Source organism: Synchytrium microbalum, assembly GCF_006535985.1.
Source record: "Synchytrium microbalum strain JEL517 chromosome Unknown SmJEL517_scf0019, whole genome shotgun sequence".
Lineage (NCBI taxonomy): Eukaryota > Fungi > Chytridiomycota > Chytridiomycetes > Synchytriales > Synchytriaceae > Synchytrium > Synchytrium microbalum.
Genome location: NW_022158368.1, coordinates 322,748 through 341,895, shown reverse-complemented (window position 1 = coordinate 341,895; position 19,148 = coordinate 322,748). Strand labels below are relative to the sequence as shown.

Here is a 19,148-nt window from a genome sequence, read left to right as displayed (position 1 = left end):
GAGGAAGCTTTCTTCATTTATCAAATCTAATACTCTTAACAGATAGTTTGACTGGAGAATTTTCAGAGAAGTCTTTCGAATGGCGTACATCTATCGGACGTTCGAAAAAGCCAGGCTCGATCCGTGTCAAGTTGTCACGAGCCATCAACTATAATGCGCTGTGTGGTTTTCATGCAATGTGGTGTTGAGACTTTTATTATTGGGTCTTGGATTCCCTTAATCCTTGCTGAATAAATCTGTTGAGTTTAGTCCAAAGTGTCGCAATGGCGAAGACTCTTCGAGCGATAGATCACGGTTCTTGAGAATTCGAGGCCGTCGAGTTTCGCTGCCAAGGAAACCAATTCAAGCCTATTGCCTCTATTTGCCTGTAGTTGTTGTGTGCGCGGAAAAGTTGGGAACGAGTAAAGGCGGACCTCTCTAAAGGCGGCAGTGAGAAAGGCTTACAGTTCGTGCATTTACGCGTTACGTCACATCAATTCACTGGAAATTTCTATTCTACAAGGTTGCAAGCTACAAATAATGACTTTGAGACAAAGAAGTACACAGTAGACTATTTGGCAACCTGCACTATGAGGCAACCTTTTAATAGTTTTATATGGTTTATACCCCTTCAACTCGGTTTTGAACACAGTTGGCCCGTTTCGGCTTCAAGCTACCGATGAATGCACGGGGGCTTTCCTGCTTTAGAGTACTCAATACGAGAGTACCATCAGACATTTGATATACTGCCAATCCAAATGGGTTGATTGTGCCGTCTTGGAGGCCGTAGATATTCAGACAAGTCTTCATCTTACTCTCAGCACGTACATAGGCAATACGTTCAGCCAGTTCGCGAGACATAGTGCAGTTCCAGCATTTCAGATACCTGAGTTTATCCAATTTCGTAGCCATAAGTTCAATACTGTGCTCATCAGCATCTCGTGGGAGATTCGAAGAGGCCAGGTTGGGACAATAGTCTACTAATACATCGACCATCAAGGAGTCAGTTTCATTGACCCATTCATCTATGGTCAAGTGCTGAAGCTGACCGCCATATGTGGATAAAAGATGGAGTGCCTGTGGTTTATTGTATGGCAGAGTCAAGTATTGGAGACGTGGGATTGCATATGTGGGTAGAGGACAGAGTTCGATATTCGAATTTAGATATAGTTTACAGAGAGTCGCGGCGTGGCGTTCAATGACATTGGCAGCTATAGTTGAAGGGTGACTTGGAAGTCGAGTTGGTGTGTGAAACAGCGGTCGAGTGCTATCAATCCTCAAAGATTCGAGGTTTGATTTTGCTGCTGGCGAAGCCAAAGACATCAATAGCCGGCAATTGTCGATTGCTCTTAATTCTCTTACTAGCACCCTTACAGATATGAGATTTACATATACATCAAAGTTCCATAGAGGTGTAGCGATACTCAAGCCATCAACACGGACATTGATCGAGGTTAGGCTTTCAGTGCTCTGTGACATTAAAGCCTCGAGAGTCGACCTGATCTGTAATTCTTCTCCCATGGTACTGAGAGTCACGCTGTCGACTTTCAAATGTCGCATTACCGTCCAGATAGGGAGCGAGCCAGGATCCATAATACTGAGTTTACAACGAGGATTTCTCACTGCAAACAAGCGAGGGATTTCTTCGTCTATAGGTTCTGAATTATAGCTTGGAGTGCGAATCAAGAGGGTGTCCAAATCTCGAGCATGCTTCAATAAGCCGACAAAGGAGCCAAGGAGGTCAACGTCACTTAGACTGTGACAGCGCTCCACCATGCGGGAGATACGTTGTTCGTCGAGATGAAAGGTACTTTGACTGGCAGAAAGATAGATGAAGAGTTTATTAGATAAGTAGACTGCAAACTGGAGCACCGACGCGTGCAATTCCAACACATGCAAATCCAAACCGTTAACAACTGCTACGTACCAACTGCAAGGAGATCCAGCGACGTCTGTGAATCCAACAGGTCTTCCCCTCATTTCCAGCTTCTTCACATGCTTCAAAGCGTCTTGCCCAATTTGCTCTGAATTATCGAGAATAATGTCGAGATGATGAAAGCAAAAGGAACGACTTGTTTCCGAAGGACAGCGTAGTTTCCGGTATAATATACGAAGTGCCTATCGATTTGGTATAGTATCAGAACATTCAACTTATTGAGTAACATGAAAGCAAAAACATTTCAGACAGATTCATTCCAATGCTTGGATGCAAGAGCCACATGCGCAAGAGTTTTGGTGTCAATGTCATTGCCGTCCTTCACATATTCTAGTATTTGATCGACTATTTCTGTAGGCAGCCACACTTGTCCTTCCACCATGTCGTCCATCTTTGTGGTGAATGTGATGACAGTTAGGAGCGGCGGAGACAGCAAGGTGTAAGATCCCAGGAGGGAGTGCATCAAATGGGAACTTGACGCGATCGAGGCTCTTTAATGACGTTTGCTGGTCGCTTTTTCCAAGCAAGAAGAATGCGCATCAAACCCTAGCAAACCACTTTTCGAGATTTGAGAGACCTTCACCATGCTTTAAGACTCAAATGACGCGTCTTATTCCATATCAATCTGCAACCGTATGGTATTGATGCTTGTTTCTGCAAGAATCTTGTGCGGCAAGTTTAAAATGCATTTCAAGGACGTGTCCTATTTTGCCGCAATTATGAATAACTGAAACTGTTGCGGTTTAAATCAATACTTGTATACGAATTCCTCGATATCATACCATTAAATAACAGCTTTCCTTCTCCCTTACCTCCTGTACTTATTCGATAGTAGCAGTTGTAGGCTGGTGTAGATGTGTTACCCATTCGCGCAGAAGACGACAAGTTTATGATAACCGGGACGGCTTGCCGCGAGACCTCACAAGACACAATTACTGGGTCCTAGCCTACTCTGCTATCCAAACTTCCTTGCAGTTCAAGCACATCGAAAGGATATTTTCAACCATGTTGAGATTCACTCTCTTACTACTGATTTTCGCGATACTTTGGACATGTATATATGCTCAGCAGCCAGATTGTATGAAACTTACTGGCTCAAGTACTTGCACTGCTTTCCAAAAGGTAAATTGCAGTTCAACATCTCTTTCGTTGTGCATACAAAAAAAAGCAACTCGAGAACCAGTTTCAAAAGTGGATTCCTTGATTACGCTTATATTGAGACGTGAACGTATTGTAGTATTATGTCGCTTACATTTGCCCTCTTACTTGTATAGGACTCTGTGTTTGTTTTGCCAGAATACTACAATGATATACCGTCTTTTGATATGTATATGAAGTCGATCATGGATAATCAGACTGCTTATACGCAGAGCTTTCAATCAGTTTACGATTGCCCGAACGTAAGTTTTGCTAGTTCTCTTTCTCAAAAAGTAGGAAGTGCAGCAGCATTCACTGAAGTCACTGAATTCACTCTGCTGACACCTTCTTCTTTGGCTCTTAGTACAATGGTCTCGGTCAGCGATACCATGTAAGGAATTCACTTTGGAAACTTGGAAACTACTTTCTCCCTGCTCGAAGCTGACCTGCTTTCCCTTCTCATTCCTAGTTATCAACCTACTGTGCCATGCTCGTCGTAAAATCAGCCACCAAAGGATGCACTCCAAACCCAACTCCTCAAGCTCTATGTTCCAGCACTTGTCAAACAGCGCTCTCGAGCTTACAACAAGTATTCAGTATGTGTACGCCGACTCCATCACAAAGAGTAATGTCAGCACGAAACGAAACGCTGCGCGTATACAGCTCCCTTTGTACGAATTTGACGGTCTCCGGAACACCCGCAAATTGTATAGCATCCGAACCATCTGTTGGAGAGGATGTAAATTGTGGGTATACGACAGTAGCACAGAGACAGCAGCACTGTGCAAGGAATACGAATGAAGGGTGTTGTTTGGCTGCATCCCAGAATGGGATTGTTAGTAGTATCAATAATGGGACTGCTGTTGTTAACACTACAACAACGAATGTGGTGGGACGTATTGGGACATTCTTTAAAAGTGTGTTTTCAAGTACAAGAAATATTATTTTCTTTGTGGCTGCTGTATTGACTACGATTATCATGCTGGGTGTTATCGTTGGGGTGTATATTTGGTATCGTCGAGCAGGTACTTACAAAGTTTCGGGAGACTTTTTTTTGGCTGTCTAACATTTCTTTGAATCACAGTTCGACAGTTTGATGAGCCTGAAAATAATTCTCGATGGAGTGCTGCGAATGAGGTGCATCCTTATGTTGCTCCAGGTCAAGAAATCAAGGCTTGATTTGTGCTAGGATTGTGTGCCATATTATGTGGTAAGCTGTGTGGATCCGAGATGGTGTGTCGTACAGTTTGCGATTTGATATGAGTCTTTGAATCTTTAATATCTCTTTTAATAAACTATCAACAAATATTGCTCATGATCAACGATTCGGGTTTAGGTTTGACACCAGGTCAGGTCGGAGACTCCAGCGCTTGTCTCCCGTCGAACAAATCGTCATGCCAAACTTCTACACTTCGCAGGTTGATATTATTAGTCCCAAAAGTTCACACAAAACGTTCGCTACCGAGGAGAAGAACAAAATGCAAGAATTTTGTCATAGTGAACTCGATAAGTCTTTTGCTTCACTTCTGTAGGCTCTTTCAGAGCAAATGTTTGAAGTCCGTTCATGCGTTCGCCCATCCAGCTCAGAAGATCCATATATTATAAAGTAATTTGTGACGTAAAATTACGCTTACACTTACCCTTTGGCGTTGTTTTTCAAATTAGCGTCTATTGAGGATGGATGTTTTCAAACTATTGAGAAATGTAATAGTTAATGAGCGTTCTGAACATCTCAAATAATTAAATGATTATATACTTGTAGTACCGAGAGAGAATCTTGTCCATCTGACGCGTTGTACGGCACGTGATTTAATCGTTCATCAATTCACTCCACGAAAAGCATTGGCAACTATACCTGGTGACGTAGAACCAAGGACACGGCCATTGCTATCGTATGAAGTCATAGACACTCTGTTATAAGAGCCTAGTGGCAAGGACCTCCTTGAAATGCGTGAGTTCTCGTCACCATTTTATTGTAAATTGTTGTCAATTTTTTAACCCTGGTACAGTCCATAGGCAGTCCGCAAGCAACTCTGCCGAGTCCATCTCAAGCACATCTGATGGCATATCTCCCAAACTAGCCAAAGTGCTGTCGAAAAAGAACGAATTTCTCACCATCATTGGGCATCACAATGCAACATCTGCAACCACACCATCACAACCATATTCCGAATCCAATGAACGAGAACGAGACGTAACAATCTGCTTACGAACACGTCCATTACTACCACACGAACAATGGAGTATTCATAGCGTTAAAATGGCCAATCCCAAATGCACAGTCTTCTCCATTGACGAAAAGTTTGATGGACGTATGCTGTTGAAACCGAACGAGTCGTCGTATGATATGACTTTTGGAGAAGATGTGGGTAATAGTGAGATACATGCTGTTACTACGCGAGAGTTGTTGAGGACGGTGTATGGAGGTGCTTCTGCTACGCTTTTCGCATATGGACAAACCGGCAGTGGCAAGACGTATACTTTGAACGGGATTGAGGAGTGCGTTGGTCAGTAGTCTTTTCTGTTGGATCACAATTTGTTGTCATGATCATAACGGTCATCTACCTAGGTAATGAGCTGTTTGAAATGGCAAAAGCATATCGACAACGAACCACGCCCAATGTTCCAATACCAGATGATGCAGATTTTGATATATTCATCTCCTTCTTTGAGCTATTTGGGAATCGTGGATTTGACTTGTTGAATGAGCGCTCTGAAACGGTATAGTGCGAGCAGTTTGCTGGGTTTTTGGTCTCGACACACTTGATTGCTTCAAATCCAAATTAACATCGCTCTCAAACATTAGGTCCAAATCATGGAAGATGTATTTGGAACCATACAAGTCAAAGGAACAACAGAGGTTCAAGTCTCAGCACCTGAACAGGTGCATGAAAGAGTGCGAATAGGTAAATTGTCAGGACTCATTCTCATCACCACTTCAGTTGCTTACACGGTTTTTGCATCAGCAACGTCGTATCGCCGTACTGAAACGACATTCAAGAATACCACATCGTCGAGAAGTCACGCTGTCTGTCGGTTTAGGATAGTAGACAAGAGGCGCCCGTCTGCTGAGCCTGGGATTCTGATGCTCATTGATCTGGCTGGTATGCGGTTGTGCAGCACTTTCTGGTGTGGCCAGTTTGAGGAATGGTCTCTTGACTTTTTTTTGCCGTTTACAAAAGGTTCTGAAAACACAGCGGATGCCATGTATCATGACAAGAGCAGGGTTGCAGAGACTAAAGAGCTCAACAAGTCGCTCGCAGCGATCAAGGTATGTTTGTCTCGACGCAAAAAAGGACTAGTATCAAATAATGTTGTGAGTCTCACATCTGACTCCCAATCATTTATATGTTCCAGGAATGCATTCGAACAAGGTCTCTAGCCCTCACATCCGACAAGATGGTCCATATACCATACCGAACCACTCGTCTTACCTTATTGCTCAAAGATACCTTCGACTTGACAGTACCCAGACCATGCAAAACCATCGTCATTGCCCATCTATCACCATCCATAGTCGACACACCTCAATCTCTAATGACGGTTCGATTCGCAGCACCTCTCAGAATAATAGCTTCGAAACGAGACGATATGGCATCAAACAGTGAGGTCGAAAATCCAGCCACTTGGACAAACCAACAGCTTCGGGACTGGTTTAGTCGAGATTTAATAGGTGCCAAGCTGGATTTGGAATTGTTTTGTCCGTATGAGACTGGAATGCAAATGTGTCGATTGTCTGAGGGGGAGTTTGTGGCCAGAGTGGATGAATGTGCTACGGAACGTAATGCGATGGGTGAATCGAGGATTTCACAGATTGAGGCATCCAAGTTTTATATACGATTGTGGAGGAAGCTTATTGAAGCTCGTACAAAGGTCAGGAAGGAGAAGCTAAAGTATCGTCCCAATGCGAAACAACAGAAGGAACGTGATCTGGAGTATTTGAGAATGTACGGAGAGCAGATGAAGCAATAAAAATAACGCTAAAATTGTCAAGGAAAGCAGACTTGGGACGGCAGGCGGCTGGGTTGGCAATGCTCGTACTAGTAGGCTGTTTGGTTCATCACTGTTGGAATTCCGTGTACTTGCGATGTCTTCTCTGCTACGGGGGCTGTGAAGGTATCGATTATTTGCACTTTAGCCTTTTCCTGGCACCTTCTTTTTTGGAGGCGTGTTCTGCCCATCACTCAACACCTTGAGTTTGATGATTTTCAAGTTATTGAGCGAATACTTCGATATTCTTCCAAAGATGATGGCAAGATATTACGGCTTGGCGATGCTATCATCGCAAAGTACACACGGCAGAATCACCAAACCCACAGTTAACCCCTCTCTCCATACTATTAAGAAGTGCCTCATAGCGACCAGTTGAAGAAAACGTATACACTTCCAGAGACCCCCAGTCCAGCAGCTCCAAGTTCCCACACGCCCCTCTCCTTGAGTCTTTATTCCGTGTTTGTTTGTGTTCATTTTGTGTGTGATGACAGTTAGACGCAGAAGGCAATAGATCAATGACCGAATGACGTGTTGAAGAAATATTTGATATCCCAAGCGCTCGCTCACGCCTCCTTTGAGATTCCATATCATTGTAATGCCACAGCACCCGAGCAGGGCGTGAATGAAGTCTGCTTGGGACAAAACACCATTATACCTTACTATGAGAGAATGTATATCAAATACATATACAATGCAATGAAAACCACCTAAAATACAACAAAACGCCCACCATTACAGCCATCTCTCAATCATCATCAAACGCTTCAATATCATCAATTTCAACAAGTCGTCCCACGCTCGGCGTAGTAGGAGACATCAGCGCTTGCTCCGACTCATTTACATTCGATATACGTCCAGATAATGGGATACCAGCATCCTCGTCTTCAGGTAGCTCTTTATCAACCACATCATTCTCGTCTATTGAATCATGATGACCAGCATTCATTCGTAGTTGTGGTTGTGAGGGATGTGTGTTTGGGAATTGAGTTAGTTCTGAAACTAGTGGTGCGAGGTACGGAGCTGTGTTTTTGAAAGGAGAGGGGCAAGAAGTGCGTTAGAAGTGTTTGAATCCATATTGCTGCTGAGTAAAAAAACGACAGGCGTAGAAGATGCACGCTTCGTTCCAAACAAGACTCAATCCATCAAACAGCACTTACGTAACATCTGCTCAACAACACCAAACACATTCTTTTGCGGCTTCAATATCTTAGCCATGTACGGAATCAAATCCACCCTCCCAACATCAAACGACGTCATGGAACAAACCCTTGTTCCGTTACCAACACCTTCATTCTCCTGTTCATTGACACTATCATTCAACAAACACCACATACTCTTCCGTATATATTCATCTCGTGTTCGTATATCTGAATTGACTTGAAACACTTGCGGTCTGTAAAATGGTCTAAAGACGTGTGGTGGTCGTGGTCGAGTATCAGGGAATAGAGGGTTTGATTCTGGCAAGTTGGTTAGGTGAGCAAATGCTAGTCCGCGTGTAGCGAGGGATGTTGCGTATGTTGATAATTGGTTGCGGAACTAGAAAAGGAGGAGATTTGAGAAAAAAAAATTCGAAGAACATTTATAATCACGACACATTGCGACTTTTCTTTTACCATCTTGGGAGCTAATAACAAATCCGCCGAGGCTAAATAGTCAGCTGCAACTTCAATCTCTTCAATGTCAATATAAAATGGCGGATAGTTTTGATGTAGATACGCATTCAAGAAATCAGCTTCCATATGACCATCTTCAGCAATCCTCTACGAAAGCAAAGCAAAAGAAAAACAGGCCGTTCAACCAATTGAATCACAAATGACTGCGTCAACAAATTACCTCAGGCTCACGAGCAAAAGGTTTACGCTCATAATGTGCCATATACGAGGGCAACTTGGTCATCCCCACTCCTTGAGGTCTCATGACAACATCAGGTTCGTACAATTGATATACGGTCGGTGGTTTGGATATCCTTTTATCACCAATTCCATGTGATCTACCATCGCCCTCTCGCTTATTATACAGAATCTTGCCCAATACTCGAAATATCAATAGTGATACGTCTCTTGTGAATGGGTTTTGCAAATCCATCCTATTCAGATTAATAAGGAATCATTATAGCACAGAAAAACATACTTGAGATGTGATTGACTTGCACTGACGATTCTGCCTTTTTCTTCCCCTTGCCAGATTTGCCAGCAGAAGTACCAATAACTCGAGTTTCATGTCTCGTTAACCCCATGAATTGCATTCCATTGATGGCACATCGGATATCTCCATTTGATGTCTTAGAAATGTGTTCAATGTCACTTGAAGTAGGCCGATGTAACTTTTGTGAAGCTGTCCGATAGACCATCTCACATATCCGAGCCAAGCACTTTTTGATCAATGTTGGGGCAATTGGGTTGAATCTAAGGTATAGATGTTAGTTTGAGCAAAAACAAAGCCAAACTGGAGATCACTGCTTAAGAAGAGCACAAACCTAATCTCAGCAACACATCCCAATGCAGACACATCGCTCGGCACTACATCCTTAACGGTAACACTCTTTTCGTCAAATCGGCCAGGATCACCACCAGTACATGCAACTTCAGATACGATAAACACCAACGGAAATTTAGACCGTCGTGAATTTGCAAATGCCCGTACCGCACTATGAACGACAGCTCTCGTCTTGTCGTTGGACACATTAGGTAAATCTTCCATGAGTATGAGTTTACGTGATTGAGTGACTTGTTGAGGTATGGATGTTTGGGATGAGGATTCAAATGTTAGTGAAGGGTATTTATCTGCTCGTTCGAGGAATTGGGTGAAGCGTTGTGTTATGGATTCGTAGCTGTGAGTATATTCTAGGGTGAGGAAAACAAGGTGAGGGACAAGCCATGCAAAAGATAAATCAGAAATACACAACAATACCTCCATCCTCGGTTCCTTCAAACAAGTTGTTGTTGAAGGGATTCAACCATTCCAAGATTTCAATGCGCATCTCCGAAGCCAAGACACGCAAAGCGGCTGTCTTGCCAGCTCCTGAAGGCCCAGTAAGACAAAGAATGCGCTCTCTCTATATATACGAGAGTTCATGGATGACCCAAAAAGGCAGACATAAACCTCAACCCCAACACACCTTTGAAGGCCGATTCGACGTTGCAGCTTGTAGCCACCCTCGTACTTCACTCACTTTTCTAGAATGAACTGCGAGTTCCGCCTGCATTACAGATGTTGTCTGAGTTGTAATGTTGCGATAGAAAGCGAGCGACAGAAACCTGAGTTATACCTCTGACACAGGATGAAACTTGTCAATCCACAGCTCATTCAACTCGGTAGATATAGGCTTTTTGACTTGAGAAGATGATGATGAATCATCCATGTATGTCGGTCCAGCAGCACCAGGGACAACCCATCGCTTTAGTGATGACTGTTCTGGACTCTTGATTGTCTTCTAATATACACGTCAAGGAATCAGCGAATGAGTAAGCTGAATATATCACAAATGCGCGGTGCAGTTGAGGAATATACCTGTTTGGCACGTACTGCAGTCTGAACTTGAGGCTCAAAATCGTCCTCGTCGTCATGATGATCGTTACCCTTGCCACTCCTTTTCGGCATTGGCGAGTCCTCTATATCACTATCAATCTGCTCTACATCAGAGTCGTCTTGTTTTGTCGATGCTTTGAGCTTGGTACTAGTAGGCTTCCTTTTCTTGTTTGCGACTAGAGTTGACGACGCTTTTGATCCTTTGCTTCTTGTACTAGTAGTCGAGGAGGTAGTGGTATCCGAAGCAGTCGAAGATTTGGTTGAAGCAGCTCTAGTTAATGGTCGTTTCGAAGCTCGTTTCGTCACTTGTGCTGGACATGAAGATGTTGGTTGATGTCGATCATCAAGATCAGTCTAACGTGAGTGAGTAAGTAAGCAATAATTCTAACAAATACGATATGAAATAACTTTGATTTGATGCATCAATGTCCAAGCTTACGACTTCTAATGGCGACTTCCTCTTTTTTGCAGGAGGAGAGTAGATCTCTTCTCGCTCCGCCTTTGGAACTGGAGCATGAGTGGTCTCCTCTTGCTCATCTCCGTCGTCATCAGATGAGCTGTATAGTATTCGTCTCTTGGGCCCCATACCTCCAAGCTCTAATCAACCAACATTTTGTGAGGCTACAGTGAGTGACTGAAGGAATGCTTGAGATGGGACGAGATCAACGCTTACTCATCATTTTATCTGAATTATTAGATAATAATGTCTCGAATAATGTGTGGATCTACTATTTGGAGGTGAGTATCGAACGAATGCAGCGACCTTTGTTTCTTGATCATATTGATGATGATGTGGTAGCGATCATGGAGTTTCTGCAACCACTCATTGCGACTGATTTATTCATACTGACACGAAATCGTGTATCTTAAAGAACACTATATTACGATCTGTGATGTCATCTACTAAGCTATAAAGTGTGTCCTACTTCAAACACATCACAACCAAAGCTCGTTGCCCACGCACCAAAGTCAATAAATATCATAAGCATGTCTTCGTGGTCTGTGAATGCCCCTGTTCCTGGAGGCACTGGAGGCAAGACACCAAGAAATCCCACTGAAAAGGATACTCTGAAAGGCAAAACTGTCTTCATAACAGGTAAGCAACGAATTGTGAGACTGTCCCACAACGAAACTAGTCGCTCAGATCGTGATTTCGTGGTCACATGTGCTTGAATTTCAATGATTCAGCCTCTGCCTACGTGCATGGGGGCTCGTGCGTCCTACTTGAACAACCCATTTGACATCAACAAAAGTGGAAGCAATCGTGTCGTTGAGTGATGCACCAGAAGGTCATGCAATCCGACATACTGTAAACAAGTTCTTGACACTTTTCAATACTGCTTTCAGGTGCTAGTAGAGGAATCGGTCTTCAATGTGCCCTACGATTCGCTCGTGATGGTTGTAACGTTGTCATTGCTGCCAAATCTGTCACTGTTGACCCTCGTGTACGTGTTTGATACTTGTTACTTTGGTCCTGACTCGTGTTTGAATCTGACTCTGCAATCACCTTAGCTTCCTGGCACAATTTTCACAGCTGCAAAAGAGATTGAAGATGCTGGCGGAAAGGCTCTGCCAGTAGTCTGCGACATCCGTTTTGAAGATCAAATCATTAATGCGGTTAACAAGGCTGGTATGGTTGACTTTACGAGAAGCACGTTTTTGACATTCATTTGACGAACGTTGTGTAAACCTCTCCTAGTTGAAACGTTTGGAGGAATCGACATATGCATCAACAACGCTTCCGCTATCGCTCCTCATCTGATGATGGAGCTGGATACAAAGAGATTTGATTTGATTGTAAGTTTGACTGAGTTTGACTTGTTTGTGTTTTTGCTCACTCATCCACCTTAGAACCAAATCAACGCTCGTGGCACATACCTCGTAACTCGTCACTGTCTACCGCATCTGATTGAATCTGCCAAGAAAGGTCGAAACCCACATGTTTTGACCATGGCTCCTCCCATGCAATCATTAACTGGTAACTGGTTGAGTGGAAGAGTCGGATACGGAATGGGTAAATTCGCAATGTCCATGCTTACGCTTGGATCTGCTGAGGAATTCAAGCAATATGGGATTGCTAGGTACGGATGTTGCTGTGCATTTTATCATAGGATTTGGTGAAGTAACTCACCCACACCTTACAGCAACGCTCTCTGGCCATATTTGGTCGTTGATACCGCAGCCGTAACCAATGTTTTGAGTAGGTTCAGCTACCTTCGCCGACGTTTACTTCTTTTTATGTTTCGCTAACCAACGACTCTTTCGTAGTGGGCAAAGGAGCAGCACCCCGTCTCATGACACCACGACTGATTGCCGATGCAGCCTACGTCATGGTCCTCCAACCAGTTACATGGACTGGCAACTTTGTTTTGGACGAACCCTTCTTACGTCTTCTAGGGGTCAAAGATTTTAGGCACTACCAGGTCGATCCATCTCTGGATCCATCCCAGTTGATTGGCATGCCTGAGAAAGCCAATGCACCAAATCCATTTGTTAATTTTGGAATGCCTGAGATTATGGTTAAATTGTAAAAGCATTTGGTTTTGAATGTCCTGAATCGAAACCATGGGCTTATTGTTTCAAATAAATTTGAAGTGAAATTCGTATTTTTGAAAAGTAGTTTTTATGGGGTTTAATGAGTTGTTGAGGTAGCAAAACAGTGAGTGTTGAACTGAGCAAATTAGAATAACTTATAAGAAATCAAGTCAAAAGGTTGTGGTGCACACAGGAAATTAGAAAGCCGAGATTGAATCAGACGCGCGAAGCAGCGTTACGTGATCCAGTGAAAGGTCGACGACAGAAGGGACTATTTCAAAAAACGAGTTAGCAAAAAAAAAAATGAAGATCACATCAACTGGATATTTCTCGACGGAAACCACCATCGTAATAGCCTACCAGTATTGATTAACAGACAACCACTCCTCAACACACGTATGATGAAATACATGTCCACAAGGCAGTTTGGTCCCAACCTCCATAGAATTGAGACAAATCGAACAATCTTCGTCTTCACACCCGTCCTTTGAATACCGGACTCTCTCAAGGCGGTTGACGGATCGGATGTCGAATGGTCTTTCATCGGGGACTTCTCCTCGAAATAGGGCTAGGACCTAAATTATGTGCTTAGAATTGACTGTTGGATTCAGGCCGGTTTTTTTGCCCTAGCTTACCAAAACCCATCCACAGAATCCACTCAGCACGAATACGATAGCTTGAGCGAAACACGTCCAGAATACTGTGTCGGAGACGTTTGGCATGGCAGCGCTCTACCGAAAAATTCCTTATTAGTATTGGGAAAGGGGGAATCCGAATAATCAAAATGAAACAATGGTAAGTGTTCTGAACTTACACATTCACTTGACGTGGTCTTTGAGAATGCCAGTCCAACTACAATAACCAGACACTGCACAAAGTTGGTAATGATTTTCATGATGAGACATGGGAGAGATCTTCTGGCACTAGAACGAGTGAAAGGTTTGGTCAGACAAATACGAAAATCCACTACAACTCGTACATCGTTTTGGTTTTTGGTTTAGGTACCCAGAATGTATCTCATAGGTCCACAACGACTCGCTAGGTAAATTCAGGACTAGCCGCAAGTCCAAAAGGGCTTGCAAAAAGACAAAGGCTACTTCAACACACAGAAGAACGTATGGTTTCAGGTCACAAGTTACGTCCCTAAAACATCCTTGGGTTTGAGCGTACTGCTTTGTTTCGTCATTAAAAACGGTATAAAGAACACATACTTGTCTAGAATCAGAGCCCGAATACCAAAAGCAGCCAACACGAAAAGCCCAACTGCTTCTACACCAAGAACTGACCTACGTAAAACTCAGGAAGTGAGAACGGCGAAGAAAGAAAATGACAGTAAAGTTCATGAATTACACTTGCAAATCTAATCACCAACCCACACATACTTGACAACAATCCAAAACATGGGCTCCAACCTCTCATCATCTTCCGTGCGACTACTACTGCGTATAGCTTGACGAGCCTTCTCTTCTCTTCTTCTCCGTTCATCAACTCGTTCAGCAGGACTCATACGCACACCACACTGGCCACATTCATCGTACTTGTAACTCTTGTGCGTCCAAAATGGAAAATGGGTGTGACAATGTGTAGTTGGTTGTTGTGTGGTTTGTCGCTTGTGGAATGCTTTTTGTAAATTTAGACGATTGGGTGTTTCGTGTTGTTGGTGGATGTGGACGCCATGCTGGGCTAGTAGCGATGATGATGTGTCTTCAGTGGGTGGTGATATTGAACTGTTTGGTGGTCGTCGTCCATGCTCGATGTATGGTGGTGATATGATGGCAGATCCAGCAGGTGCTTGTGACGAAGACGAAGGTGACGAAGACGAAGTAGGACATGCGTACCGTTCCTGCAACACTTGTTTAAAAGTCACTTTCTCATGGTCACTACCCAATGCAGGAGTTGCTCTTCTGCTTGTGGACCGTTCTGGCACCAATTCATCAACGAATCGATTCGTCACCGATAGAGTGGGCGGTAATGGCGCCGGCATAAGCATCTCACAATCATCAATCGTAGTAGTCGTTTGCCTTGTCCTTGATCCTGAATTCGTTATTGGATGAATCAGGTTGCCATCCAAAACACTACCGTCGTTAATTTGGCTCCAACGTTGATGTCCCAGATCTGGATGGATTACAGAGTCAATAGACTGCAGCACGTTCGTTAGGGAGATATTTCTAGATATTGGCCGTGAATGGGCCCTTGGAGGGGTTCTTGTTGGGATTTCATTCTTGCTTGAGACCATGTTTTTCTCGATTCTCTCGTTTTGAAGGGATGGAGGCTTTGTGGTGATAAATGAGACAGTGATCCAGTTGTCCTTATTTATATCTTCTATGCTCTATAAGAGGTCCGCGAAAGACCGATACTGAAACAGATGAGGTTTTTGTGGGTTGAGAAACGACGAAATCGGTGCTGTGACAAGACTTGGTCAAACCAGATGAGAGCGAATGTACAAACAGAGGCGTGATATTAGTAATATTAGTTTGGATTTCCACGATCTTGAGAAAGTGTCTAATCATGACAGCACTGCCATTTCTGGCGGACCGAGGTGAGCGTGTATCACTATGAAAGGTTTATATAAAGCAGACGACAGAGAGCCAGCAGACTACATTGGGCGTTACCGCCTACTATCCGTATATGTAGTAAAGTCGCATTTGGATGATTTATGCAATAAAGTTGCAAGCACTGTAGACCCGGCCGTCTCAGTCCAATAGCTTGGGAAAGTTCAACCAGTGCCTTAGTTAGACACGCGTCACCGGAGTAATAGTATAACGGGGCAATAATAGCACACCTCTATTGACACCTACTTTACTGCATTTCTGTTGATATACCTTGCTTGCCTACATGCGGAAGACTGCAGTTACTACATACAACGCCTTTGCCTTGTGGGGGACTGAAACCAGATAACAAAGCAGCTCTTCATCCGACAGTCACGTATACCTCAGCCCCATTGTTTTTCAAATTTTAAGATCACCATATCAAGGTATCTGAACTTTGCTGAATGAGTATTCGGTACGTAGCGTAGTCATTACATGTTTGGGTACAGCCACGCACCATTGATATTTTGACAATTTTGTAACTGTGTGCTGACTAGCTGATCTTTTCTGTAAGCAGGCTAGGCTCATGGCCACTGGAAAATTACCAGATAATGAACTTGCTATAAGGACTAGATCTCGAACTAGATCGCCTCCTGAAAACCATGTCGAAACTCATCGTGCTCAGTCAGCATCAGACCTGCTGGAAGTCACATTCCATGGCTATATCGGCTCACCACAGGAAGCGTTGCTTGTTATTGAAGGATGCAGGCTAGGGATACTGCAAATGGTGCCTGTAAGTGGTCCTTTTATAGCTCGATCTCCATTCCTCAAGAGTGCAAAGCATTGGCTCAACCCGTGATTACATTAGCGTCGCCTCAACCAGAAAGAGAGACAGGCTCTTATTAAATCTGGCGCTGTATTCGTCTTTATCGAGACGTCTGGCATGCAGCGTTGGACTGATTCGATCGCATGGTATATCAATCCTTGCGTTGAGGTTTTACCTATTTCCCGAAAGATTCACGTGCTTCCATATATGTATTATCATGTAGGTCGCCATCAAAGTTGGAAGGAGCCTTCCTCGTCTACAAAGAGTCTGGAACCGGGGCTGCGGCGACGGACACCCGTTTGACCAAAAGGACCATATCCGTCACAGCCGACGACGGTATCAAGTACCACTTAATCAGCTACCATACGAAATCCGACATCAGAAGTCTCAGCATTGCCAGCCAAGATCCACGTCTGACAGGCCTACCAATTCAAATGCATATAACAAAGGAAATACAACGAGACACCAATAGGAATGCGTCACCAGCATCACCAGCAGCATCTGAGCATGGTGCTATGCCTGTGATTCCAGAATATCAAGCCACTTCCAGTATAGGACGTGACAGCCACCTCCAAGCTAGTGCTACTATCAGTAATATACAGCAAACACCAAACGATTCACCACTACTACCACCAATCATGTCACTACTATCATCAAATATTAAGGAACTACTTCCTCCAAGCTCGTTACCACTTCCACCAACGAGCGCTGCAATGACCCATCCAACACTTGTAGCAAGGTACCATCCATACCAACCTCTGTATCAATCCAGATTCCCACCGCAGGATCAGCAGATGCAAGCATCAACACCAGCACCGCTTCGTTACCTATTTGATGATTGGATTAGGAATCGTAGACTTCCTCTACCATGGCCAACACAGCGGCAACTAGCAGCCATTGTGTATCCTGCCATACAACCCAAAACGTAAAAAAAGTGAGATTCAGCTGCTTGAAACAAAGTAGTTGAATAAATATCTGTATCTATAAACTGTATTGCCGTGTCTCTACGCGACTTCAAAAGCCAAAATAATTCAAACCCAATCTGCATCCAACACAAAAAAATAAATATCTATGTCTAGTGTTTCTACGCCAATCCAGCACTATTACTGTTACGATTCCCCCAACGTCTCAGATTATTAAACGTTTGACGACAGCACGGACAATCATCTCGTTCCAGCCACCACTGTTCTATACAGCCATGATGGAAGGCATGTCGACAGGGTAATTTAGTAGCTTCATCCATCTTGTTCAAGCATATGGCACAATCTTGGTGATTTGGATCTGCGTTTGTGCCCATGATTATTGGTTTGATGCGGAAGAGGATGTCTGGGTTTGCACCTCCAATGTCGGGGACTTCGACAAGGATTCCTAGACATGGCTATAAAATGACAGAACGTTACAGGGTTATCATTGTCAATTTGTGTTTCTGCTATTTTTTGCTGAGAAAACACATACCAAACACCAAGCTGGTAGGCCGACACACATGAATAAGCAAAACTGTGCAAAGCATGACCAGAATGCTGTATCTGCTACCATCGGCATTGAAGATTCCTGGATTTTGAATGAACCAAAAAAAATGTTTGAGAGAAACATTCCCAATCGCAACTTTCACAGCGTATCTACATACACATGACGAATCCATAGTCTTGACCAATCCCATCCCAGTCAAGGTCAGCACGGCCTGCGTAAAGATAAACACCATCTTAATAAGGAAGACTACCGACACTGCTTCAGCCCTGCAAAAAAGGGAATGAAATATCAGCCGTAATGTTTGAGTACTACCAAACTCTATATTTGCTCACCTCTTATGATTCTCCCAAGTCCACAACGACTCCCTCGGCGCACAAACCACAATACAAAGATCCAGCACCATCTGCGAAAACAGAAACACAGCGTCTACGGCCAAGAATGCATACACTTTGGTATCGCATATCGAACCCCAGTCATTCACGAGAGCCCATACACTAGCAGCCGTTAACACTCCAAGTGCAACTAGCTCTGCACATGCGATTATCCTATTATATGCGGTTAGCATTCAATGCAAATCTCTTTCTTGTTGTCGTTGGTATGTGAGGCTACCTTGCAAGAAGCCATGTCCTCTTATCAGGAGTTTCACCCGATCGTTCCAGCATTGAAGCCCTCAATCTAGCTTCTCTCATGCGTCTTGCTTCTCTGCGTGCACGGCGCGATGGTCTGCTTTCATCGTCTGGTTGGAGGTATCTTCTGATTCGCGGTATTGAAAACCATGGGAACCGTGATGGTCGCGTTGGAGGACGGGGCGGTAGTCTTGTTGGAATGTTAGTCACTGATTGCTAATTGATATGAGAGGAAACGGTTTGTATCGGCAAGCTGAAAACCCACAACGACGACAAATGCTTTCGCATGTTTGATTAAAAACGCACCTGTGGGGTTGATGCCGGTAGATTAGCAGGATTCTGTTCGGATAAGTCCCCAGAGGACGCGATGGTGCAATCCGAGTCTCCTCTTTGGCAACAAGGCGAGGATTCATCCACACCAGATTCCTTTGTTATTATTAACGACGGCAGTTCTGGTAGATCTCTGGACTCTGGCTGGACCGAAGACGGTGGGAACAATTGAGAGCCACAGTTTTTAATAGATCCACCTGCGCCCGTCCCATCTATAAATCCATTTGGAGCAGCCGCCATTTTAGTAGCTTTTCGGTGTG

General features: G+C 43.8%; 5 protein-coding genes across 5 annotated transcripts; 2 read left to right on the top strand and 3 right to left on the bottom strand.

The window, feature by feature from the left end:
- Positions 1-4,999: 4,999 nt before the first annotated feature.
- On the top strand, positions 5,000-7,024 carry SmJEL517_g03580 (uncharacterized protein; the record flags this gene model as incomplete). The annotated part of the gene is made up of 7 exons (XM_031169508.1): positions 5,000-5,003; positions 5,062-5,559; positions 5,622-5,773; positions 5,859-5,958; positions 6,019-6,156; positions 6,235-6,323; positions 6,410-7,024. The coding sequence occupies 7 exons, from the start codon at positions 5,000-5,002 to the stop codon at positions 7,022-7,024; spliced, it is 1,596 nt and encodes a 531-aa protein (XP_031024547.1).
- A 766-nt stretch (positions 7,025-7,790) lies between these two features.
- SmJEL517_g03579 (uncharacterized protein) lies at positions 7,791-11,159 on the bottom strand (the record flags this gene model as incomplete). Its single annotated transcript, XM_031169507.1, has 11 exons — positions 7,791-8,065; positions 8,203-8,581; positions 8,659-8,805; positions 8,879-9,131; positions 9,202-9,450; positions 9,522-9,888; positions 9,956-10,100; positions 10,164-10,244; positions 10,314-10,478; positions 10,556-10,927; positions 11,013-11,159. The coding sequence occupies 11 exons, from the start codon at positions 11,157-11,159 to the stop codon at positions 7,791-7,793; spliced, it is 2,580 nt and encodes an 859-aa protein (XP_031024572.1).
- Positions 11,160-11,560: 401 nt separating this feature from the next.
- Positions 11,561-13,104, top strand: SmJEL517_g03578 (uncharacterized protein; the record flags this gene model as incomplete). The annotated part of the gene is made up of 7 exons (XM_031169506.1): positions 11,561-11,669; positions 11,921-12,018; positions 12,086-12,203; positions 12,273-12,370; positions 12,425-12,654; positions 12,718-12,773; positions 12,842-13,104. 7 exons carry the CDS (start codon positions 11,561-11,563, stop codon positions 13,102-13,104), a joined length of 972 nt encoding a protein of 323 aa, XP_031024571.1.
- A 360-nt stretch (positions 13,105-13,464) lies between these two features.
- On the bottom strand, positions 13,465-15,344 carry SmJEL517_g03577 (uncharacterized protein; the record flags this gene model as incomplete). The annotated part of the gene is made up of 6 exons (XM_031169505.1): positions 13,465-13,683; positions 13,744-13,839; positions 13,923-14,031; positions 14,114-14,251; positions 14,320-14,394; positions 14,491-15,344. 6 exons carry the CDS (start codon positions 15,342-15,344, stop codon positions 13,465-13,467), a joined length of 1,491 nt encoding a protein of 496 aa, XP_031024564.1.
- A 2,202-nt stretch (positions 15,345-17,546) lies between these two features.
- Positions 17,547-19,128, bottom strand: SmJEL517_g03576 (uncharacterized protein; the record flags this gene model as incomplete). The annotated part of the gene is made up of 6 exons (XM_031169504.1): positions 17,547-17,840; positions 17,918-18,013; positions 18,090-18,198; positions 18,265-18,477; positions 18,542-18,774; positions 18,865-19,128. 6 exons carry the CDS (start codon positions 19,126-19,128, stop codon positions 17,547-17,549), a joined length of 1,209 nt encoding a protein of 402 aa, XP_031024563.1.
- Positions 19,129-19,148: the final 20 nt, after the last annotated feature.